Below are 24,449 nucleotides of genomic sequence, written 5' to 3'. Positions count from 1 at the left end.
TTCCCCACAAATTTTGGGTTGAAGCTTTCTCCACTGCAGTTTATCTAGTTAACTGATTGCCAATTTCTGGTTCGGATAAATCACCATAGGAACTTTTTTTTCAAAAGCCTCCAGATTACTCAAGGTTAAAAGTTTTTGGATGCAGTTGCTATCCTTGGCTCAAACCTTATGTTTCTTCTAAACTTGATATCAAGAGTACACCATGTGACTTTCTTGGTTATAGCCTGCAGCATAAGGGGTGTATATGTTTAGATATGCAAACATCTCGGGTCTATATTTCCAGGCATGTCTTGTTTAATGAGAGTCATTTTCCATTTCATCAACAATCTCTTCAACCATTTACCCAATACTCTTTTTCTGTTCCAGATTCATCCTTTCTTTTACCCTTTCCCATTACTTCACCTCTTACTACACCTATTGTAGCTTCTCCTATATCATCTTCTCCATTACATTATTCCAGCTCTACTTCTTCACCTCTTGCCTCTCAATCAATTTCTCCACCTTCTGTTCAACCATCTGTTTCTCCCATTCCCCCTCCCCCTCCCCATAATACTCACCCAATGATAACTCAATCCAAAGCTGGAATCTTTAAACCAAGGGCTTTAACAGCAACCAAACACCTTATTGATCTTGCCCAATTTGTTCCTACTACATATTTACAAGCATCTAAGCATGATCATTGGAAACAGGCTATGTTAGAAGAATTTCAAGCTCTACAGTCTACTGGTACATGGACTCTTGTTCCATCTTCTCCTCATCAAAATTTAATTGGTTGTAAATGGGTTTTTAGAATAAAGGGAAACCTAATGGTTCTGTGGATAGGCTGGATTAGTAGCCAAAGGCTTTTATCAACAAGAAGGTGTGGATTTTAAGGAAACTTTTAGCCTTGTTGCAAAGCCAGTGACCATTCGAATCTTGCTAACATTGGCTGTTTAGTTTGACTGGTTCTTGAATCAACTGGACATTAGTAATGCTTTTCTCAATGGTTCCCTCAAAGAAGAAGTATTCATGCAGTAACCTCCAAGCTTTATTGACTCTTCTAAGTCTTCTTATGTTTGCAAGTTAAATAAATCACTCTATGGGCTCAAGCAAGCTCCTAGAGCTTGGTATGACAAATTGTTTCATGCCCTATTATCTATTGGCTTCTCTAACTCACAATCTGATTGCTCACTCTTTGTTACATTCTCTCATTCATTGGTGATTATTTTGGTCTATGTGGATGATATATTCGTCACTGGTCTAAATCTTTCAGTCTGTAAGGATTTTATCACTCAACTTGGTAAACTGTTTCCAGTTAAGGACTTAGGCCGTCTTCATTATTTCTTAGGCCTGGAAGTCCAGAGATCTTCAGAGGGCATTTTTCTTTTTCAAGGGAAATATGCTCTTGATTTATTACTTAAAGCAAAGATGGAAGGCTGCAAATCGTGTTCAACACCACTTGGTAGTCAGAAATTAGATCATGTTGGCTCCCCTATATCTGATCCTTATGAATACAGGTCCATTGTTGGTGCTCTACAATATTTGACTTGGACACGGCATAACTTATCATTGTCCACGGGATACACATTATCAAGCTGTAAAAAGGATCCTCAGATTTCTTAAGGTTCTGTCAATCAAGGGTTATGGTTTCGAAAGAGTCCTCTACATCTCACTGCTTTCTTTGATGTTGACTGGGTTGGTTGTGTTTATGATCGGCGTTCCACCAGTGGCTATTGTGTGTATTTGGGCAACAACCTTATCAGTTGGAGTGCCAAGAAGCAAAGCATATTGTGTGTATTTGGGCAACAACCTTACCATTCTCTAGCACATACTGCAACATATATTACATGGATTTGTAAGATTTTTAGAGACATTGGCTTTCCTTTATCCAAAATTCCTGTCTTATGGCATGATAATGTCTCTGCCATCTCCATCTCTTCGAATCCAGTTTTTCATGCTCGTACCAAACATGTTGAAATAGATTATCACTATATTCGGGAGTTAGTACTGTCTCATCTTCTTCATGTCCAGTATGTGCGTACTCAATATCAAATTGTTGATATTCACGCAAAGGCTCTCTCTAAAGCTCGGTTCAACACTTTGTAGTCCAAACTTTCTCTCGAATTACCTCTTGTCAGCTTGAGGGGGTGTATTGACACACAATCCAGAACATCATAACAGTTTTCTGTTTGCTTAGTGTAACTAATTGTTGTCTTAGTATAATTAGTTATACTTAATTAGGTGCTAATTATGATTAGTAGGTGTGTGTGTGTGTGTGTGTATATACACACACTGTTGTAAAGACTCATTTATTCAATGAAACAGAATCTTTCATAAATCTCATAGGAGGCTGCTGTTGATTGAGGCCATTGAAAGAAAAATAAAGTCCCATCATGTGATAGACAAGAATATGAGATTAGGGAATAAATTGTTCGCAATTCCTTTAATTAATTCCTTTTCTTAAGCAGGTTAAGGTTTTTGGAAGTGTTTAAACATAAGCTGCCAAAGTGTGACACTATTTCTAGTAGACGGATGACTTTTCTAAAATTTCTGCTCCTACTTCCTCTTCTCAACCAACGCATGTTTACGGGCAAAATTTGACAGCCCTATAGTTCATATGAACAAAGAAGAAATCGAATGTGGGAAAGCAAGCAATGTGAAGTGAGAGGCCAAAAGAACAAAGGCTTAAGGGCAAAAAGTGACCAAAACCCTAATAAATAAGGGAACAAGAAAACTGTGAAAAGAGATGTGAAACCGGTAATTACAACTAACAAAGTAATGTGAAGGGAACATACGTACCTACCTAACTGCATGGATGGAATGATTTTTCTTGTGTTTTTACCGGTGAATTAAATTTCATCAACTACCAGGAGAAAGAAGAGGTTGCCACGCCTTTTGCCGACTCCCGGATTATCAAAAGGCGAGAACCTAGGATTTATTTGGAGAGAAGTAGAGAGATTTTTTAGTGTGTTGAAACCACGGTCTGACAAGCGTAATAATATAATTGTTTGGAAAATTGAAAAAAAAAATTTCAACCGGTCGTATTATGGTACTAGTATACTAAATCATGTTCCTGGCACATTGAAAATTTTATTATGTGGAGATTATTGGAATATGCTGCAGAATAAGTTAACTGTGATTGCTCCTACCATTGCATAATGTCCCCACCAAACTGCATTATTTGAAAAACAATATAGTCATGCGATCAACAAATGAGCTATAAAGTAAACAATTCAAGCACAAGATTATGACAATTTGCAGCCGACAGGCCGCTATCAAGGTTTTGGCTGGCTGAAAAAAAAGGGCCACTGGTACTAATTTCCTTTCTTAAGCTGAAAAAATGGGCACTGGGATGAAAATTTGGGCGAGATTCTTTAGAGAAATGAAAAAACGAGTTACACCTATTCTATGGTGTTAAGCAGCTGTCTCATTGTTCAATAATGATTTGGTTTGAAGAAAATATACAACCAATTATGAGACATAATTTTTTCGGGAGAAAATTGATGCTTTAGCTTCGTTACTGTAAGAAAATAGGTTGTCCATATCATGAGAAATTATTGGATTCCCAATGTAACTAGAGCGATGATGAGCATGATTATACCAAAGAAAAGAGAACGTTTCAGACTGATCATGAATAACGAGAATCAATTATTCGCCGGGAACGTTGAGCGTAAATAGTATATCAAAAGTTAAATGTTCGTTTGTAAGTGTTTTTAAAATAATCGAAAACTCTTTTTAAAGAAATTCTATTGGATTTCAAAAGCAGTCGAACTGCTTTCTGTGTTTCTTGCATGAAATACTTAATGCTTTTCTAATATTCATTTGTATTTAACTAAAAATTAATTTCAAAAATATTTTTATCAAAATTTTTTTCAATTAATTTAAAGGAAAACTAATGAAAATGACTTGAAAATTTTGAGTTTTAACAAAAATGATAAAATAAAGGATAAAATGAATAGTACCAGAATTGATTTTTTAGTTTAAAAATATAATTTTTCGTTAAAGTAAATAGCACCAGAAACTTTTCGTTAAAATTCTCTTATTTTAGAGCACTTTCAAACTATCCAGAGACTTTTTAAGATGATAGAGACCGAAAGCAAAGAATAATAGAAGACTAGCTAGCTAGAAGCATCTGCGGAAAAAGATATAATTTTCTTTTAAAAAATGTTGAATCATCACATGTGCTATCTTTCTATATTAACACAAATTAATTGAAAATTACATTGTGGTAGTTGAGATTTAGGTTTGGGAGCTTAAGAACTGAATAATAGGCTTTATAAAGTTTGGATCACTTGTCCTTAATACTACAAACCATAAACGCTTCTTAAGAGCATCCGGTACTTTTCCAACGTGTTTTTATAACTCATGAAGAGTTTTAACGTTTTCAATCAAATCTTATCGAAATTGCTTTTAATTATCTAAAAAATTTAGCCATTCTAAAAGCACTTCAAACATGCGGGAATCTAATTTTTTACATAACAAATAACAATTGCTTGAACACTAGAGAAATTGTAAGTGAGGGGAAAAAGAATTGAATGCTTTTATTTTTCTCTTATGTTGGACAAGTACAAGTAATATTAGATATCAAATTTCTTCAGAAGCTTTTTGCAATTGCATGTGTCTTCTCTGTCACAACGAAGACACAGAAAAGATGAACAGCTAGGGTTTTTATAGCCACGAGCAACCCACATTCACTTGTCTGCAATCCTTCAACTTTGTATCAATTTTGAACCAGGACTTAAAGGCCAGCTAAAATTAGTGGCAAGACAACCACAAGATTTAATTTTTGTGGGTCTATGAGTCCAATCCTCTATCCACCATCATCAATCTCACTCTCTCTGCATTCTCCAACCTACCCACATTGCCATAAATCTTCATCAGAAGCTCGAAATTATACTCGTTATCCGGCTCTAGATCGAAAAGCCTCTGCAGCAACCTCCCCGATGCTCACATTGCCGTGAAGGTAGCTAGCATACAGCAATGCACCCCACAAAGTTGGACCAGCATCGAACTCCATTCCATTATGATTCCGTTAGCTTTTTTGATTCGGCCTGCCCTTCCGTAAAGATTCACCATACAAGCATAATGTTCCATCATTGGATTAATTCTGTATCTATTTTTCATGACAGAAAATAGTCTCTGGCCGTCCTTCACCAAACCCAAATTGGCGCAAGCCGATAAGATTGACACAAATGTCATATTGTCTGGCAAAGCACCGTCCTTCAAAGAGGGGACCGCGGCGAATTACCCATGTCGAATTACCCATCCGTGGATTTGAACAACGAGCTCCAATGATGGGACCGCGGCGAGGACTGTAGATATAGAAATAGAATCCGGCTGGTGCCCCTTATCAAACATTTAGCGAAAGATGTCCAGTGCCTGCAGCAAAGGCCCGCCTCGCATGTAACTCGTGACGTGAGCATTGTGTTCCAAGAAACCTTGTCCCGATTAGCAACCTCATCAAAAACTTTCAGAGCTTTCACAATGTCGCCACATCTGGCATACATGTCCACTTGTGCATTAAGCACAAACCTATCATTCAACAAACCCAAAAGCATACCGATGCACAGCCTCACCAATCTGAATGAACCCAATTCCCCAAAAGCTTTCAAAACTTGAGGGAACCTGAACCGGTCTGGTTCAATCCCCTCTTCCTCCATTTGAAAGTACAACGCCATTGCATCCTCATACAAAACCCAATTCCGCATACCCGAGATAAGCGCATTCCATGCGAAAGCCGGCACGTCCCTCTAAGGCATTTCATCAAACACCTTGTGAGCCTCCTCCCTACGCCTACTAGCAGCATAAAGTCTAAGCAGCTTCGGCTAGAGGCCTACATTTCGACGCAAAAGGCTTCTGGGAATGAGCTTATGAACCCGGAAGCCATACTCCATTGCTTCTAGCTGCTAGCATATTCCAGAGGGAAGCAAAGGTTTCGGTGTCGACGTTTACACCTTTGTCAATGGATGCTTCGAGGTCCTTAACGACGGCGTCGAGGACTTGGAGCTTGGTATGGGCAGGGGGTTTGATAAATAATGTGGGGGTTGACTTGGGGAAGGAGAGGGAATTGATGTTCTGATTTTGGTGAAGTTGTTTCTGCTTCTTGTTCTTCTTGCTTTTGGAAGAAGTGTATGCTCATTTTTGCAGTGTGGAAGCTAGCAAGTGAAATGTGGTCACCAATTTTTGAAATATTGTTTGCAAACTTTCAATTTAAAAGGGCCTATAATCCACTGGGAGAGTACACTGCTTTCACCAAAATGGCGGATGACACCAGATACTTAAAAAAATTTAAAAATTTTCTTGACAAGTCGATATAATCTACTGGATAGGTACTGGTCTGACCGATTGACTTAACTCAGGTATGCAACAAAATTATAATCTTTTCCTGTACAACAGTACATGCATCTTAAGTATCAGATTAGTTTTTGGATTAACAGTAATGAGATCGACAGACCTCAGTTATACATTTTTCACTTGCTGCATAGTTTTCCTTCCGGCTTAAGCGGGGTACATGCAACCATCAAAGTGACATATCCGGGGTAGATAAAATTAACCCAGTTGATAAGTAATTGATTTAGATTTCACCATGCTTTTTTTAGTAGAAACTTCCACTCGTCGAGACTCTTGTGGACAGCAGGCTAACCTCTGGTGATCTTTCCCAGAGAGAAGTAAGCATGAAATCTTGCAAGCTCTGCTATCTTTTACTCGAACGTTCATTTGCTGCAGAAAGAAAAACAAGTTACTGACTCATTGGCCCCTCATACCAACTAAAAAAAACCTCGTTAGCCTTAAATATGAGCAGAGGCTAACTTCTGGCACAAAATTAAAATTCTTATAGGCAGTAATCTACGTTTTCATGTCATATATAAGTTTCTAATGTAAAAAAGAACAGAACCTGGATTATCAAGGACATTGAAAATAGAGGATTACCAAAGACGATGAACACTGAAAACAGGATATGGGGAATAACAGAATGTACCTCAGCGCAGCAAAAATTGGCCGAACTTTTTCAAATATGTCATCCACCGTTCCCACTGCATTGATCTGCACACATGCACTTATCAATTTATACTTCATGCAATATAACTTAGACCCGAATCAAAATGGTGTGCAACAAACTCAACAAGAAAGACACAAAGAAGAAGTAATTCACAATTAACTATACATGTGAACAGAAGATGAAGGGGAAATTATCAGAGATCAGCTTCTCAAGGCTAGAAAACTTCAGACACGCAAGAAGCTCGAAGTATCAAATGCCACGATCTTAAAAGCATTCAACCCCTGAATGTGCCATTTACCTTGTGAAGTTTTCCCGTATTTGAATAGTGATTGATAACGGGCCAATTTAATTCATCAAATATTTCAAGACGTTTTTTTATTGTTTCAATATTATCATCAACTCGGCCCTGCAATAAGCATCAGACATTAAACAATGCAGGCACATACACAATCCAACCCTATAGAAAAACATAACACATAAGCACCTGATTACGATTTAGCACTCGCTTCACCATCTCCTGTTCAGGACAGTCAAAGAAAAGCACAACATTTGGTTCTGTGCCAATCTGCAAGTTTCATGAAGCTAGGAATGAGGAATAATTTGGTCAAAAGTGAAACACTGCGGTAGATTTCACATTTATATGCATGACATGATCTAGCGACTTTTCTTTCGAAAACACTTAAATTAAGATATTTAACTGCTAAAAATTAAGTTGATCCTTGCAGCAAGGTCAAACAAGACTTGAATTTTCTGAAGCATTAAACATAGTCAACATTGCCATATTGGCTCACAAGAATAGAAGGAAACTCACAATTTGTTCAAATGCCTCGCGGTTCTGCTCACTTCGAGGGAAGCCATCAATGAGAAACTTATCGTTGTCACTTGATTCCATCTCCTTTTGAATGAGCTGGACCGTCACTTGAGAGGGAACAATTTTTCCTTCTCTAATTGTACCAAGAATCACCGAGCTGAATCGCAATTCCAAACGCAATGAATTAAGAAGACCACAAAACGGACAAAGAAGCTAACCAGAAACAAACAACGAGAACAAAGAATTATTACCCGTACGCGCTATTGGAAGCTATCTCCCTCCTCAACAGATCCCCTGCACTGACATGAGTGAACCCAAATGCCTCGACTATCTTCGCACACTGAGTACCTTTTCCACTACCAGGACCACCTAAGATTCAGAGCACCACATTGTTACAATCTCTACGGCTTTCCGAAAAGATGCATCAAAAAATATAACATAAGCATCCCAAAATCTTACCTAGCACAAAAGTTATATACGGAGCAACTTTTGACTGCATCAAACAACATAATCAAATCAAACATGATAAAAAAACTGCATCTTTCTTACATCATAAGATCGCATTCAACAATTCGTAACTTGGGTTAAATCTACAATTTCCTTACCGGCGTTGGAATATCGGATTCCGAGGAAAACGATTCCCAAACCTTGAACGTGCATGCTTCCTGTGGTCGGTCAGTAATCAATAACACTTCATCAGTAAACGAATAAAAATAACGTAAATTGGTGATTGCGATTGAATGCGAGCTGAGGGAGAGTGTGGAGTTGCATATACCTGGCAAAGTTTTGAGGGTTTCGAGCGAGAAACCAGAGGAGAAAGAGAAGCCGCGCGCCTCCACATGTCTCTGTAGCGTTGAGCTGCTCCGATTGTTTTAGCTTTTTGGGTTGACGTTTTTCACTGAGGCATTACGTCGAACAGGTAGATCGCGTTATTGCCTCCTGGTGGGGGTGCACCGCACGTTGGTCCATCTTCGTTCAGAGGGAGACGAAACAAAATACGAATGCTTATGGGCTGTTAGAACTTTAATCCACCAAGTCCATTTCATATTTCAATTGGGCTCCAAGATGAATGGCTAGCCGAAAATCCCAACCCAACAGAAAAAGAAGCCCAAAATTCATCATCATCATCCTCATGATATACCCACAAAGCACTCTTTTTATGGGACTCTAACAACGTTCTCGGTTCTTTTTTTCATTCTGTAATATTGTTTGATAGTTAGAATTGTTTTTAGATCAATTTTTACCGATCAACCATGCAAAAAAATAAAATAATAATAATAATATCGGAAATCATTTCACTATTCGATTAATATTGTCAAAATTGTATTGCTTAAGTGAGAAACATGATTCATCTATTAAATAATCGTTAAATGACTAAGTTATTTTGAATTTAGTTAATATTTGCAAAAGTTTAAAAAATAACTTGAAAAATAAACGATTCATAAAGTCTGTTTCCTCCTCGGGATGAGAAATAGGACCGAAAAAGTAGAATGAGAAGGTTGTTATTCATGCTCTTTCTATGAGCTAAATTTAGTGGCACACACGTGTAGGCTAATTCTAACTATTGGTCACATGAGATTCACAAATGTATAACTGGTTAGAATCAATCAATTGTACATGCGCATACAGACTAATCTCATCGTTAATATGCGTGGAGTTCACAATTTATCAATAACCAGATAGTTGCCAACACACAAAATTCACTTGGCAATTACATTATTATCATACCGTCAATCAAAACCGAACTCTACTCCGAAGCAAATCAAAACTTAACAAACTCAAAAACACTCGACAATGATTTGATAATTGGGAACTTTTCATTTGATTTAAGATTTAGATAATGTCGGCTTTGGTGAATGATGGGTTTAACATTTTCTTTTTTGCACGCGAGGAGGTGGTTTGAAAGAAAACTGTGGACTGCATGGCCAAAGACAAAAGGGATGTTATCGTTTGCTGCCGAAACACTCAAAGTTCATGTCGAGTTTATTAATATTTTGAGAGCAAACAACTCCCCCCACCACAACCCACCAACATCTTTGAAAAATTGAACACCACACCTGTTGAATTGATTGGACAAATGTGAGCTACTTGAAGTTTTGGAAGGTTAATTATGTTTAAGTTTTAGCTTAATGACGATGGATGAACTCACGCATTACATCACTAATTTGGATAATGATATCAGTAGTTGTGGATCTTAGCAATAACAAAAGGGTTTTTATATGCAAAAGTTGTGTATTCAAATGCTTATTGTTTACAAAGAGATTGTAGCTTAGCTGGTCAAAAACATTTATTCATTTTTCTAAGACCTCATGTATAAAAATAGACTTTTCAACCAAAATAGTCTTTGAGATTCTCATAACTCTTCACTTTGGTCCCTGAAATTTAAAATCGATAGAAGTGGTCCCTGTAATTGTCCACAGTCAATTTTATGCTCATTATATGAAAAATGTCCATTAAATTGAATAAACCATCAGTTCAAGGAAAGATGTTGATATGACAAAAATTTCTTCAATTTAACGGAGATTTTTCACATAATGACCACATGATTGCTGGTGGACTATCACACTGACCATTTCAAACGATTTTAAGTTTCAATGACTAAAGTGAAGAGTTATAACAATCTCAAAGATAATGTTGATTAAGAAGTCCACAATTTTATAAGGGATGGATCATAGGGCTAGTGGTGCTGACGATATGGGTGATGGAGTGCTTAAGTAAGAGTGAGACTAGGGTGACTGAAAAGGTATAGAGAGTATAAAATCGAAAAGATAATGGAAAGGAAACTGTGGAAATGCTTAGGTGTAGCTTTGTGATTGGTTAACCATTTGCAATGGTAGACCCCAATAAGGACAGTGGAATAAAATCGACTGGAAATAGATGGATCCATCAATTTCAGGTCCCATATGCACTTTCTGTTTATTCCCTTCCACCAAGCAAGTGCACTCCCGCGTCACTAGATTTAATTTATCCTAATAATTGATTAATTCAAGCAATAGTTTACATTAAACTACGTTACGAGACAAAGATTCAGAAAAAAATAAATAAATAAAAATAAAAACAATTTTGAAAGACTTGCAAAGATATTTTAAAAAAATAAATAGAGCTTTTAGAGTTAATGGAAGACTTGACGCACGATATTTTAGAATTCATATAGCCGACCTCACTTAGCGAGATAAAACTTTATTATTGTTTTTGTTGAACTACATTAAAATATGGAGGACCAAACTATTTTAGACATCGTGACTAAGCTTAAGTCTCTTGATAAATGTTTATATTGTGTACAATTACAACATAATCTTTGGACCACAACTGCAAAGTCATTTTCTTGTCATGAACTTATCCTCACAAGTCACAATGCAACTGGAATGATACCTTGGAAAGGACCTTCTCGTTGGGCTATGCATGCACTATTGGGACCAAAGTTTCACAAATTAAATATGTTTTTTTTGCCTAAACATTCATTAATTTACTATTAAAATATATATATATATATATATATATATATATTATACACTTTTAATTTATTTATATTAGGAACCACAAAAGGACTTTCTTTCTATTTGTATACTCTTCAATTCTTATGTGACGGTGCATGCTTACGAAAAGTGTGGATAACACTCCCTTTGTGCAGTAATATTGCATATGGAAAAAGGGTTGTTTCTTTACTTGTTTCTTGGTTGATGATGGCAAGAGGTACCTAAAGTAGGTTGGCATATGCGCTCTTCAAAAACAAAGGTAGGGAAATATGTCAAACATGAAATGATGGACATGACCAATGCCCGTGCGTGCAAGGGTAGAAATAAGAATTTTCGTATTGGTTCAAATACTTGCATTAGGTTGGAGTTGGCTTTTGTCACAGTAGTTACGCTTTTGCTACGTAAGAAAATTTTAAGTATAACGGATAATATATCCCTAAATGTCTCATTCATCACTAATACGTTTTCCATTATGAAGTAAAATTTCTTTCGCCCCATGCAAGAGAGAAAAAGACGGTTGATGCTACGAGAAACAGGGTTTTTTGATTTGGTACCTACAATTGATGCTAGAAGATAGTATATATATTACCTAGATATATACAAAATATTTGCAAAAAATTGCTAAATTCCATGGTAATTATCATTTTTAATTTGTGGTCTAATATTCAGTTGTGGCATACACGCATACAAGTCAAGCGTGAGACAATTACATTTTTTGTTTTTCCTTTTTTTCTAATTTTCCCTAAAAGCATGGCAGTCATCACACTAGTATATAAAGGTGGGTGGAGTGGGGCTTTGGCTTAGGAAGTTGCCTAGTGACAAAGTGATGGGCAGGCAACCTTGTTGTGACAAGCTTGGAGTGAAGAAAGGGCCATGGACTGCCGAGGAGGATAAGAAACTGGTGAATTTTCTCCTCACACATGGTCAATGTTGTTGGCGGGCTGTCCCCAAGCTCGCTGGCCTCCGTCGCTGCGGCAAGAGCTGCCGCCTCCGGTGGACTAATTACCTCCGCCCCGACTTGAAAAGAGGCCTCCTTAATGATGCTGAAGAACAACTTGTTATTGACCTCCATGCCCGCCTTGGCAACAGGTTCTTCTGTCTTTCTAAACTTCTACCTTAATGCAAAACTTTTCTGATAGCATGCACATTCAATTCCTCATTGGTGAATTTCTTTCTAAACTTCATTTTTAAACAAGACGACGATATTATAAACTATTGTAATTTACGGAAAGTTAAATTTAAATGTTCGGGTCCGAGCATGCTGCTATAGTCCACTGATCTAACCTACATCTGCTTATGTCTAAATGCCTTAGCACAATTCTGAACTATGATTTTGTGTAGGTGGTCTAAAATTGCAGCAAGATTGCCTGGAAGAACTGACAATGAGATCAAGAACCATTGGAATACACACATCAAGAAAAAGCTTATCAAGATGGGGATTGATCCAATTACTCATGAGCCTCTCCACAAACAGGTCATCACCCCAGAAGAAATGCCTTGTGAAGCAAGCGATCAACCTGCAGGCTCAGACGTGAATATTCCGCAGAATATGGGTATCCCAGAACATGAAGTTTATAGCAACAGTGAAGCAAGCAATCAACCTGCAGGCTTAGACATGAATATTCCGAGGAATATGAATATCCCAGAACATGAAATCTCTAGCAACAGTGATGGTGGTGGCTCTGCAAGTGAAAATTCCCCAAGCAATGAGTCTCAGTCAGCTGAGCCAAACCCTAATTACATTGAGGAAGGTGACCCATTGGTGAGTTTCATATTATCCGATACATTTCTCGAGGATTTAACATGGGACTTTTCGACCTCGTCAGAAGACGGCTCAGCTGATAATCCAACGGAGGAGAATAGCTTAGCATGGTTCATGGACTGTAAGGATTTTGGAGTTCAAGATTTTGAGCTTTGATTGTGTGAAGGGGCATGATTTTCATACATCATTTTTTTTTTTTTCTTTTTTTCACACTACGTTGATTTGTGGCATTCGGATCAAACAAATCAAGGAAAAACAAGGAGCAAAAATAAACGTGTGTGCAAGAAAAAAAAAATGAACGTATGAAAATCATTTTCCTTGTATGAATTAATACATGTGGACATATTTTATATTTTCAGTATATAGCCAAAGTAACAAAAAAGTGACTGCTTGCTATGGTGACTGATCTGTTTTTTATCCTATCCGATAAATGATGAGGCCATGGAAACGAAGAAAACCAACTTGTTAAGAAATTAGGTTATTGTCTTAAGCATTTTTTAATTCCCACTAACATTATATAATTATTAGTGGAACTTGCGTAATTCAAAAGTGTAGAGAACTTTTGAACACTACAATTAGCCAATTCCATCAAAATATGGTAGTGTCCTTTTGCTACAAAGCCATTCACTTTTTGTGGTTTGTACTTTCGTAGTATGTTAAACAAAAGCTACCATATCAATTGAAAAATAAATTAGAAGAATCTAATTGTCAAGTGATATTCAATCTTCATTAAGTTGAAAGTCATAAAATTTGACTCACACGAATGTTAAAAATGCAAAGCTAAACGATGTGTATTTGTGTTATGCAATTAGTTGTGACTTATTGTTGAATGGTTATCAACCCGTTGTAGATATTTTTTGTAACCCCACAATTTGACAAAAAGAAAAGCAAAAATAGAAATGATTTATATGTAACTTTTTGGTACAATTAATATCATTTTTCATATAAAATTGTAAGAAGATAAGGTGAAGAGAATCATGGTTGATCCAACTAATATCTTGTACCCTACCCTTCTATTATTTTGTCACCTAGTTTTGTATATAACTCTAAAATGGGAATTTGGTCCCCAATTCTTAGAAATTCTAAGGTGAGATAATAACCAAGCCAAAGGCAACGTATAACGGGCAAAGTTTTAAAAATCGCTAGGCGCTAATTAAATGGCAGGCAAACGCTTAACTCCTAAAGGCCTAGACATATTTTTAAATTTTAATTAAATTTACAATAAATAACAATAAAAATATATAAATAAGTGACTACAATTGATTGAATACATAAAATGAAATATCTAGTAAGAGATATTTTACAAGAAAGAAAGTCTAGAGTTTGAATATTATGTTCAAACCCTTAACCTAAAAAAATAAAAAAAAAATTGAACTGCCAAAAGACTTCACCGATTTACTAAATGCCTAGGTCCTAATCGAGGCACCTGGCCTCCGCCTAGTGCCTAAGCCGCTTTTTAGAACAATGATAATGAGAAGAAGGATAATAATGTGAGAACGATATACCCTAATTAAACACAAGAACCCCCTAAATGAGTGGCAAACTCCAAAATAAAGCTCGGATTTCTTTATTAGAAAAGTAAAGGTCTATTTTCAATTGATTTTTTTTTTCTATTTTAATGGACCTACCCCCTAACTTTTTTTTTGAGTAATATTTCACTCTCAACCTATTTTTTGTTGTTGTTTTTTTTTTTTTGGCCATTTGATAGGCTTGGAACACAAGATATTCTTCATTTTTCACTCTTCTATCGATCAATTATATGTTAATTAGAACATTACTTTTTCTTTTTTTAAGAATAAAACAAACAAAAGAAAGAAGAGGGTCGACCTCTCAAATGGTGGGTATTTTGTATGATTGTATATAATAATAATGAAGAAATTAAGTTTGAAATAAAATAAATCAATGCATGAAACGTATTTACTTTTGGGTTTTATAAACACCAAATTATTGCATATCCCACCAAATCCAAAATGATGAGGCAGCTATAGCCTATACCAAAGGACAAGGATTGTTTGTCCTCCCACTTCCGGTGTCCTTTCGTGCCCTCTGTTTGTGTGATCACGGTTAATTCACGTCAACATTTTATATTACTATTCATTTTTGTTTTATTATCTCTATAAAAAAAACAATATAAAATGTTAACATGACTTAACCGTGATTACACAAAACAAGAGGGCACAGGAAGGCACCGGAAGTGGGAGAGCATAATCCTTGTCCTATACCAAATGATCCAAATGAGGCAGCTATAGCCTATCCCAAATGATCCAAATGTGGATTCACAAAGTGAAACCCTAATTTAAAATACATTCCAATACCCGGGCAAGGATCCTTTCCGGAAACCTCAGGATCAATTCATCTTGTTCGTTCAAAACAAATCGAACGGCTACAATTCTGCAATCTTCTGTTCACTACCTTCTCTCTCTTCTTCCTTCAATGCGTTCTCTTCTCTTGCTTGCGAATCAAACGAATTCGCGACACAAGAGGCATGTCGTCATAAACTTGATCGGAGAGTGTTTGGCTGGGCAAAATCGAGAGGAGGAAGGCGGAGGATGAGACATGGCATCCATGAATTTTGAGGTCCTTCGGCAACGACGATGCGCTTCAATGGCGTGACTTGTTTTTTCACCGTTTAATCTGTGGTGAATTAGCAGGATCAATTGATCCAAGGCTCCGGACAAACAGGATCCGAAGAAGATCCTGTTCTCCAATACACCACTATTAGATGCATCACTGCCATTGTTCTCTGACATAAAGAGGCAACGATGTGTCAAATCTGGATTTACGGATTTGGATCCTCTCCTGAACAAAGAAGATAAATCCTCCTGATTCATACACGGACGGTTAAATTTTGATCTAATTGCCATAAACAGATTGTTTTTTTTTAAATTATAATAATTGTAATCATTGGATTTTGATCCAACGATCAGTGTATTTGGATGAGAAGGCTCCGTCTCCTTTGCTCAAAACCAAATCCTACCTATTTACATCCATGTCGTGTTTGTATCAACTCACACATTGATTAACATGTAAAAAGAACAAAATAATAATAAAATAGCGCATACTATTCAAAAAGAAAAGAAAGACATGATAAGGTTTAATCTAAACTCCCGACTAACGAATTGTTCCAATGTCGAGCAGGTTACATCGAACCATCCAAGAGAACCATGAATCTGAATTCTAAGTCTGACTTTGACCCCGCCGATTTCGAACAGCTCACTAAAATTAGAAAAGGGTACAAAATTTTCTACCGGGAAAGATATCTACAAGAACCACATCACGCGATCAAGACCGGAAGATCTAAAACAAGGCCTTTTGCTGTGATATACATTTTTAGGACGGAAAAGTAGCGAAACAGTTAAGTGAGATTAACTAGACCTGATGCAATAGCAGCCTGCCTCCGCCTTCAGGAAGAACAACCGCTATTTACTGAATGGATGCCGCGCTTCCTGGACTATTCACGTCGAAGACATCTATCCAAAATCCCACATTTGAGGGGACAATAAGCTTGGAGCAGTAGGCCGGAACACAGATTTGTTGAAGCTTAAAGAAAAGCTGTCTTGTCACGGCATGAATGACTTAGAGGCATCCGGTGACTCCTTGGCGTTCTTCACAAGAAGATCATAGTTGATTGAAGCCAGCTGTGACAAGTTCTGAGAACACAAATAACACATTAGCACAGTGAAAGCGAAAAGAGCTGTGTAGAAAAAACCACCATCATTCATTTTCATCCAGCATCGGAAGAAAAGGAACAGCTTAGGGTTTATATGCCTTACCTTGAATGAAAAATTACTAAAAGTGTACTGCACGTCAACGGTTGGAGCACCAAAGTCCACCAAACTACCACATTCATCCCCCTGAATCAGACGTACAATGGTCAAGTAGCTAAAATAATAATCCCACTGGAATGAAACAGGGTCAAATTTGGATCAGATGGATGATTGTGCCACTAAACATTTACGAATTCAAAGTCAGATTGTTGGCAAATTCGGGTACAATTCAGATCCTTGGTACATCCTTCTGGTCCATATAATTCCAAATCAACTTGGAAGCAGTAAGAGTTATGGGTGATCCTAACAACCCTATGTGCATAAAGAAATATCTTATATAGGAGCACACATACATCTTCGTCTTGTATGTTGCTACATGAACCACTGCTGCATGTTTCAGTCATGTCATCAAAGTCACTGGTGCCATTAACATGTTCATCTTCTGGGTTCCATGCGTACCGGCTCATGAAATAACTTGTATCGTGTGCATCGGTAGATGGTATGAACATAGCCTGCAGACAATGATGGTACACTCTTGACTATCACAGATATATGTCAACGATCATTGAAAAACTAAAACAAGTTTAAACTTGAATTGACCTTCTGCCTAGCAAGCGTGTCCCAGTTAATATCCTTGAAAAAAGAATGTTGCTTCACCTGCCAACAGTCGCAACACTTAATTTTATCATCATTGTAACTTACAAATGAACTTCAGTCAAGGGTAGTCAGCAAATTACCTCCCTGGTACCTGTTGCTCCAAGTCTTTGAACTGGGTTGTCGGTAAGCAGTCTGACAAGGAGTGCAGAAGAAATATAAGTAAGATAAAGGTTTCTCTTGAAATATAAAGGCATAGTAACAAAATCCGCATAAGAAAGAAGTCAAAATAGCATTGTAACTAATACATCCAGAAAATGCAACTGATCTCTTCTAAAGATTCTTACTTGTCAATCAAATCGTATGCCTCAGGGCTCATCTCCTCAGGTACTTTAGGCCAGGGGATGTCTCTGTTTATTATATTGTTGAAAATTTGCTGCAATAAGTAGGATCTATAAGTTACAACGTCACACTGCTCCCTCATGATTATCAAATGATATGATATAGGAAATGATACCATTCACAGAAAGGGATCAAATAATCCATTCAGATGTTGAGGAAACTAATTTAGTAGAAAATATGCACCTTATCTTGGTTCCATGAAACACTTGGACCAATGCTAAACAGAATTTACCCTATTGCAGATAATATTCAAAGAAAAGTACAACCAGAAAAAAAAAAAATTAATACAATGTTATGCAGAGTTGAACTTAATCCTTTCTGAACAATAACTAAATTCATGAGATCAACCCAAAAAACCTATTGGAACAAACTCTTACCAAGAAAAATTCTTAAAAGAACGAACCAGAAATCAACAAACAACTTAAAATGCATAAGCAAATTATGCTTATGGTAAATACGCCAATGAAAGGGAGGGGAAAGAAAGATAATGTTCATAAGACATTCATGAGTTTACTGAAGAGTGTAAAGAACAAGTTAATATATGGACGATTGAGAAGCACTGAAATGTCTCCCACCATTGTACATCTCAGTTGTCCATATAAATTTTAACTACTGAGAAACAGAACCTTGTTTAAGAACATATCACATATGCATGACAGAAAATGACTACATTTAGTAAATACGGAAGATAAAGTTCATTCTGTTCTGTGCAATAGTCCAAAACCAAAATAACTTTATGCCCACGATAATTAGACTGCATACCTGTGGATGTTCGGCATTGAATGGTGGAATACCAACAAGCAGCTCAAAAAGAATAACCCCCACAGACCACCAATCAGCAGTTGCACCATGCCCCATGCCAAGAAGTATTTCAGGTGCCAAATAATCAGGGGTCCCAACGACTGAATGCTTTTGGCGCTGTGCCCTTTCTGATGAAGACTCAGATTTTGGATCATCATCTGGGACAAAACCAGTAGCACTAACTGATGGACCTGATAAGTCATCAGTGCTGCTGATTAGACCAACGTTGGAGAGCCCAAAATCTGTCAACTGTAACATAAGGGATTAGAGATTTGTGAGAAGTGACAAGTAAACTCTTTATGGCAGAACAGAACCTACACAAATAATCCACCAAAAAAATAACAGCAGATGCATGATATAATGCCAGAATGCGTATACTATGCCCAAACTTATCTCCAGTAGTATAAACAAAAAACTGACATGAAAGAACTGACACTGCAAAATATTGACCTTGATATGACCATCTTGACCAATCAACAGGTTGTCTGGCTTCAAGTCTCTGTGGATAACGTTTAACGAATGCAAATACTCCAAAGCAAGAACCTTTAAGAAGAAGAAGGAAAAGAAAAAAATTACTTATGCTGTTTTAACATCAGTGAGAAACTTTTAGAGAGAAGACATGAGAAAGTGAATCCGGAGATGGGAAAAAGAAAAAAAGTAGTAAATCCCTTACAACTTCTGCAATATATACACGGGCCATATCTTCATCCAAGCAGCCTAGATTTCTCAATAAAGAGTAAAGATCTCCACCATTTAAGTACTCCATGACCAGATAAAGATTTTCCGTGCATGTAAAAGAATAGAAAAATCGGACCTGTTCATCATCAGAAGTACGTGTTAGGAAAAACTTTGGACGTGCAATGCATTGTTAAAGTGAAAAATAAATGGGGACCCACTCACCACAAAAGGATTGCGGACCAAAATAAGGATGTTACGCTCCGCCAAAATACTCTCAACGGCATTTTTACGGATCATATCAGCCTTCTTCAATACCTGCAGAAACGTACCACCATATCAGACTGTCTTGAAACATTAACTTGCAATTAAAAGATAGATTCCATGGGAATCTTTTTGCTCCAATGGATAAATGTGCACTATTTCTCTTAAAATTAAAACACAGAATCGAACAGACCTTTATAGCAAATAAGTCACCAGTCGCTCTTTTTCTGGCAAGAAAAACGCGTCCAAATGCACCCCTGCTTATTGGTTTTATTGTCTCAAAATCTTCAATAGAAGTTCGATCCTTAGAACATGGATTGATGGGGCTGGCACGTAGACTACGAACAGCTTCATCTTCCACTGAACTTTCTTCATCAGCCATACCATTTGATGAATCCAATTTTTCATCTTCTATCTGCCCACAAAGATGTACATATTTTTCCCTGTAAAGTTCAGAATTATAATTTATCAGAGATGCTTTAATTAGACTTTAAATAATTAGCTAACTAGAGAAGCTAAAAACTATACAATTTTGTTGATGCTCAAACCAACAAAATATTGAGGGGAATTCACATTTGTGCAAAGCACAAGATATATCTCTAATAAAAATAGGCCTAAACTCACTGCAGCAATTTTTCAGTACGCCTTCCAAAAGTCTCTACAACGAGTGCATCCACCTTCCTGTCCTGGATAGCATATTTTAGGTCTTCCAGTCGTTCAAGCATATACTCCAATGCAGTGTAGTCACAATTGCTAACATTTGCGACAGAACGAGTGATGTCCAGTAGATTGTGTATCTGTCAATCCATGGTCTGATTAAAATACAAACATAAAAGGAGCAGCTGTCTACACCTACCCAGTTCCACCAGAAATAGAAACTAAAAACAAAGTATAGTAACCTCATATTTAAAAGAAAAGGAATTAAAAGCAGAATTTTTGGTCAGATGAAAAGTAGAAGAAGGACACCTGCTGATAACTCTCAAGTTCTGGTATTGCTCTCCCTCCACTCAGCAGCATTTCAATATGACTGGTTCTTGGTGTTTGTAATGGTGATCTTGGTGTCGAACTTCCTGCTGACGAGGCTCTGGTGCCTTGTTCAGGTATCAAAGCAGAACGTGCATCACATGAGATGTCAGGCAAAACATTCAGATCTTCCATAACATAAGAGTTGTCAACACCAGGAATGCAATCAAGGCTGCCTTCAGAGAAGCGAGACAAGTCAATTCGCTTTGGTGACAACTCATCTAAATCTTCATGCATCTGTGAGGGATACACTCTTGCAGCATCATAATGTCCTCGAGTTTCAGTGCCTTTTGGTGTCCAAGATTCCATTATCCTTTCAAGAGCTTCAGCAACTCTTTCAAGTCGTTCATTCACAGTTAAACCCTTCAAGTCACACCTATCAGCAATCGTACATATACGAGAGTGTTCCTCTACATGTACAGTTGGTATTTCAACCTCACATATTCGACAAATCATCACATTTTCGTATGCAACATTCTGCTGGTCCATCCATATTCCCCAAGAGACTCTTTGTGCACTTGCAGACACCTCTGAGTGTTCAGGATGGCATGAAGTATCCAAATTTTCCACACTGTAGTCATCACAAGTTTTTGTGTCATCATTGGCATGCAAACGATCTGATTTTTCCTTTGATGGTGTGTCAGCAACATCATTGCCTTTCTGATTTTTCTCAGCAGCAGATGGAAGTTTTTTCCAAGAGGACATCCTATAGCTGCCAGTAGATTCAACACTTTTGGCAGTGCAAACCTCCACTTCCTCAGCTCCACTAACTTTGTCCTGCTCACGAGACTTCTTCATTTGCTTCTCATTTATTTCCTTCCCACCCAGTGAACCACTATAGCTCTGCTGTGCAGCCTGCAAAATTTGTTCTGGATAAACACCAAGATCACTGAACTGATGAAGACTGAGAATGTGCTCTTCCTCATAGCCACTCTCTTTCTGGAACTGCACAAGCCGTGTGCACCGAGTGAGAATAAAAAGAAGACGGGTGTGCGCTTGTTTGAGGGCCCCCATTGGTAGCTCTTGACGCCGGTCATCCAAACTCTGAACAATGCCTTCACATTTGACCCAAAATTCACCAGGCGACATCTTTGCACACCTCCGGGCGATAACCAACAAATCCTCAAAGTTCTCTTTCCATTCAGGATTAGACTGTGTAGACTTTTCAAGCATTCCGACCAAATCACCAGCAAATGCGCCTAAATCAAAGTCAACCTCTTCCTTTAACTTCTCAAATCTTGCCTTGAGCGCCACCATAATCTCCTAAAAGAATTTATAGTAGCTGCATAATTTAATGTGATTGGCCAAAACAAAATATACTCTAAAAGGCATAAAAATTGTATACAATGGAGGGCAAGGCAATAGTATTACCTCCATATGCCCGAAAGCACGAGACTTCCACATAGGAAATGCTCGAACTCCTTTGGAGTTGAGCTCATGGGAGAAACTCTTAATTTCAGGTGTTCTCTTCTTTCTTCCACTCGTAACACGGAGTATTGCCTGAAAACGCGGCGACTGCATTTCCTTTGAAAAGGCTGCATGATTGCCCTACCAATATATACATTGCACACAAAACAACAGCATTGTCAAGCTTGTGAGCCACCTACATTTCTCCAACGAACTAACAGTATATATTATATAATATGCATGTACATATACATACATATATGAGATTCACTGACAATTTCCTACCTCCAACACTGGATTGAGTAGTGATGCATTTCTGAGCGATTTTGATTGATCCCACTGCACAGATTCCGCTATAAAGAAATCGCAAATTAAAATTTTAGAAAAATACACTTGAAATTAATAATACCTGATGATCGAATTGGGCAAATTCAATCAAGATTTCCCAAAAAAATAATAAAAATAAATATATGTACCTGGTTGTAAGGGCGCGAGTTTAGGTTTTTGTTTGACGGTGTACTTAACCTTGCTCGATACATCGCCGAAATTCAACGGCGGGCAAACGGAGGAAGAGAATCGAAGCGGTGACGGAGCCGACCGAGTCCGAATGTGATTGAGGCCGAGCGAAGACGGCAAGACGATAGGCGGATCGTCTGCTCTGCGCTCCGCACTATCATCGTCCTCATCTTCCTCGTTGTCTTCAAATTCCTCGTCTTCGTGGATCGTGTGCCTAGTGCTTCGCTGAATCGGGATTTGAGGGATCTTAAGGAGCTTGGCTCTGGAGGGGGAGGGCTGTTGAGTCGGGGAGGAGACGGAAGACGTTGTTCCGGGGTCTGATTTGTCGTCGGAGATGGAAATCAGCGGCGGGTTTGTAGAAGGCGGAGGAGGGCTCGACATGGAGACAACGGTTCGGGTTTAAATGCGGATCCGGATTCGTCATGGGATTGTGGGAGAGGAGAGAGAGGGGGAGGGGTGGCTGTGGGGAGATTATCTCGCGGGAAGAGAGAGAGGGCGTTAGAGAGCGACACGAATCGGTTGCGGGGTTTGAAACGTGCTTCCCGCTAACCATGAGTCTGGGCCGCGTTCCCATGCGGAGGGGACTACCGTAACTAAGGAGCTACACTCGCGTGTGGACGGGACCATCGTACCTAACTGTGTGAACAATCAAAGCCTTAGTCGAAATTTTTAGAAAAAATCTTATAGCATTTGCTTACTCACATATACGTTTAGAGGATGTCTATGGAAGACAAGGACATAGACAACGCCCTCTAGGCTCTAGTCCAACAAAGTAAGGGAAAGTCGTGACCCAACCACTGCCTGCCCAAAAGCATTTGCTTACTCGCATAAATGTTTAGAGTATGTTCATCGTTGGTGAAAGGTAAGGACAAAGATAACAATGTTACCATCCAGTCCAAAAAAATCTTTTCCACTAGTTCAACAAAGTAAGGGCAAGTCGTGAGCCAACCAATGCCCCCCCCCCAAAAAAAAAGGCCATGCTTCTCAAGCCCTGCCTTATGCCAACATCAAATTAATGTCAGCCATGATTTAAATTTTTTTTTGTTAGGCATGTGTAACACGAAGAAGAAGAGTGCAGCTGACAAAACTACAACAACGATTCTACTGCAGCAAACCACTGATGGCTTTCCAATGATTTAGACACGTAGCACTTTGGGATTTCCAACTGTCAAAGAAATTGAAAATGTTACTGTCGGGACATGAGGTTTTAATTTTTCACATTATATTATACTGCAGTGAGAAAGTAAGGATAAACGCATTTTATGTTTTTAGATTTGAGGTGATTTTCAAAATGGGTCATGAGGTTTTATTTATTTATTTATTTTCATATTACACTATATGATGTTTTGATATTGTATCAATTTACACCTTAATATGTATGTTTTAACATCTAATCATCCATTAAATTGATTAGTGTTTTTGCCAATGCAAATGTGACTTACAAGTTAATTCATATATGAGTTGCATAATCATCATGTTATCAATTTAACGAATGATCAAAATGTATGAATTGATGCAATTTCAATAACTAGTTGGAAAAAAATAAAACTTTGTAGTCCATTTTATAAATATCTTTAAGAGCAACTTTACTCCTAAAAAATGAACTAGCCCAAAGTCCATTTAATCCATCCAAATGAATAGTAATTGACTCCATTGAATAGTAATTGGCCAAATTGTCACATCCTAGCCTCGGGGGGACCACTTCCCTGGCCTGCTCCACCACCGTAGTACGATATTGTCCGCTTTAGGCCCCGACTACGCCCTTACGGTTTTGTTTTTGGGAACTCACACGAGAACTTCCCAGTGGGTCACCCATCCTGGAAGTGCTCTCGCGCGCTACTCGCTTAACTTCGGAGTTCCCATGGAACCCAAAGCCAGTGAACTCCCAAAAGGCCTCGTTCTAGGTAGAGATGGGAATATACATATAAGGATCACTCCCCTATGCGATGTGGGATGTCACACAAATGCATCT

The 24,449-nt window shown here is 37.9% G+C and overlaps 3 protein-coding genes and 1 pseudogene across 4 annotated transcripts; 1 reads left to right on the top strand and 3 right to left on the bottom strand.

The window, feature by feature from the left end:
- Positions 1 to 4,495: 4,495 nt before the first annotated feature.
- Positions 4,496 to 6,500, bottom strand: LOC103962001 (annotated as a pseudogene).
- LOC103961969 (UMP-CMP kinase-like) lies at positions 6,325 to 8,786 on the bottom strand. 2 transcript variants are annotated; one of them, XM_009374623.3, is made up of 9 exons: positions 8,566 to 8,786; positions 8,396 to 8,455; positions 8,250 to 8,283; positions 8,042 to 8,159; positions 7,791 to 7,947; positions 7,464 to 7,544; positions 7,278 to 7,385; positions 6,959 to 7,023; positions 6,325 to 6,699 (listed from the first exon to the last, which is right to left on the bottom strand). In XM_009374623.3, the coding sequence occupies exons 1-9, from the start codon at positions 8,629 to 8,631 to the stop codon at positions 6,693 to 6,695; spliced, it is 696 nt and encodes a 231-aa protein (XP_009372898.1). In that variant the 5' UTR covers positions 8,632 to 8,786; the 3' UTR covers positions 6,325 to 6,692. The 2 variants fall into 2 exon arrangements, with proteins under 2 accessions (XP_009372898.1, XP_009372899.1); XM_009374624.3 differs by lacking the exon at positions 7,278 to 7,385.
- A 3,276-nt stretch (positions 8,787 to 12,062) lies between these two features.
- On the top strand, positions 12,063 to 13,233 carry LOC103961970 (MYB-like transcription factor ODO1). Its single transcript, XM_009374625.3, has 2 exons — positions 12,063 to 12,355; positions 12,608 to 13,233. The coding sequence occupies exons 1-2, from the start codon at positions 12,093 to 12,095 to the stop codon at positions 13,182 to 13,184; spliced, it is 840 nt and encodes a 279-aa protein (XP_009372900.2). The 5' UTR covers positions 12,063 to 12,092; the 3' UTR covers positions 13,185 to 13,233.
- Positions 13,234 to 15,951: 2,718 nt separating this feature from the next.
- Positions 15,952 to 23,003, bottom strand: LOC103959874 (probable serine/threonine protein kinase IRE). Its single transcript, XM_048565058.1, has 16 exons — positions 22,438 to 23,003; positions 22,247 to 22,314; positions 21,926 to 22,102; positions 20,498 to 21,817; positions 20,156 to 20,328; positions 19,725 to 19,974; positions 19,493 to 19,585; positions 19,266 to 19,406; positions 19,043 to 19,135; positions 18,554 to 18,841; positions 17,737 to 17,825; positions 17,533 to 17,584; positions 17,396 to 17,452; positions 17,149 to 17,307; positions 16,802 to 16,882; positions 15,952 to 16,678 (listed from the first exon to the last, which is right to left on the bottom strand). Exons 1-16 carry the CDS (start codon positions 22,856 to 22,858, stop codon positions 16,589 to 16,591), a joined length of 3,552 nt encoding a protein of 1,183 aa, XP_048421015.1. The 5' UTR covers positions 22,859 to 23,003; the 3' UTR covers positions 15,952 to 16,588.
- Between the last annotated feature and the right edge of the window lie 1,446 nt (positions 23,004 to 24,449).

This window comes from the organism of the source record quoted next, unplaced genomic scaffold (assembly GCF_019419815.1).
Source record: "Pyrus x bretschneideri cultivar Hongxiangsu unplaced genomic scaffold, Pyrus_bretschneideri_v1 Contig4, whole genome shotgun sequence".
NCBI lineage: Eukaryota > Viridiplantae > Streptophyta > Magnoliopsida > Rosales > Rosaceae > Pyrus > Pyrus x bretschneideri.
This window is presented reverse-complemented; position numbering and strand designations above follow the sequence as displayed.

What these genes read in the sequence shown, in the direction of transcription:
- LOC103961969 (XM_009374623.3), bottom strand. Translation starts at nt 8,631, where the DNA reads ATGTGGAGGCGCGCGGCTTCTCTTTCTCCTCTGGTTTCTCGCTCGAAA. An exon ending in AACCCTCAAAACTTTGCCAG is followed by an intron (nt 8,456 to 8,565) that starts GTATATGCAACT and finishes GACCGACCACAG; the next exon opens with GAAGCATGCACGTTCAAGGT. An exon ending in GCTTCCAATAGCGCGTACGG is followed by an intron (nt 7,948 to 8,041) that starts GTAATAATTCTT and finishes ATTGCGATTCAG; the next exon opens with CTCGGTGATTCTTGGTACAA.
- LOC103961970 (XM_009374625.3), top strand. Translation starts at nt 12,093, where the DNA reads ATGGGCAGGCAACCTTGTTGTGACAAGCTTGGAGTGAAGAAAGGGCCA. An exon ending in CATGCCCGCCTTGGCAACAG is followed by an intron (nt 12,356 to 12,607) that starts GTTCTTCTGTCT and finishes GATTTTGTGTAG; the next exon opens with GTGGTCTAAAATTGCAGCAA.
- LOC103959874 (XM_048565058.1), bottom strand. Translation starts at nt 22,858, where the DNA reads ATGTCGAGCCCTCCTCCGCCTTCTACAAACCCGCCGCTGATTTCCATC. An exon ending in GTGCTTTCGGGCATATGGAG is followed by an intron (nt 21,818 to 21,925) that starts GTAATACTATTG and finishes AAATTCTTTTAG; the next exon opens with GAGATTATGGTGGCGCTCAA. An exon ending in TCAATGCCGAACATCCACAG is followed by an intron (nt 17,826 to 18,553) that starts GTATGCAGTCTA and finishes TACTTATTGCAG; the next exon opens with CAAATTTTCAACAATATAAT.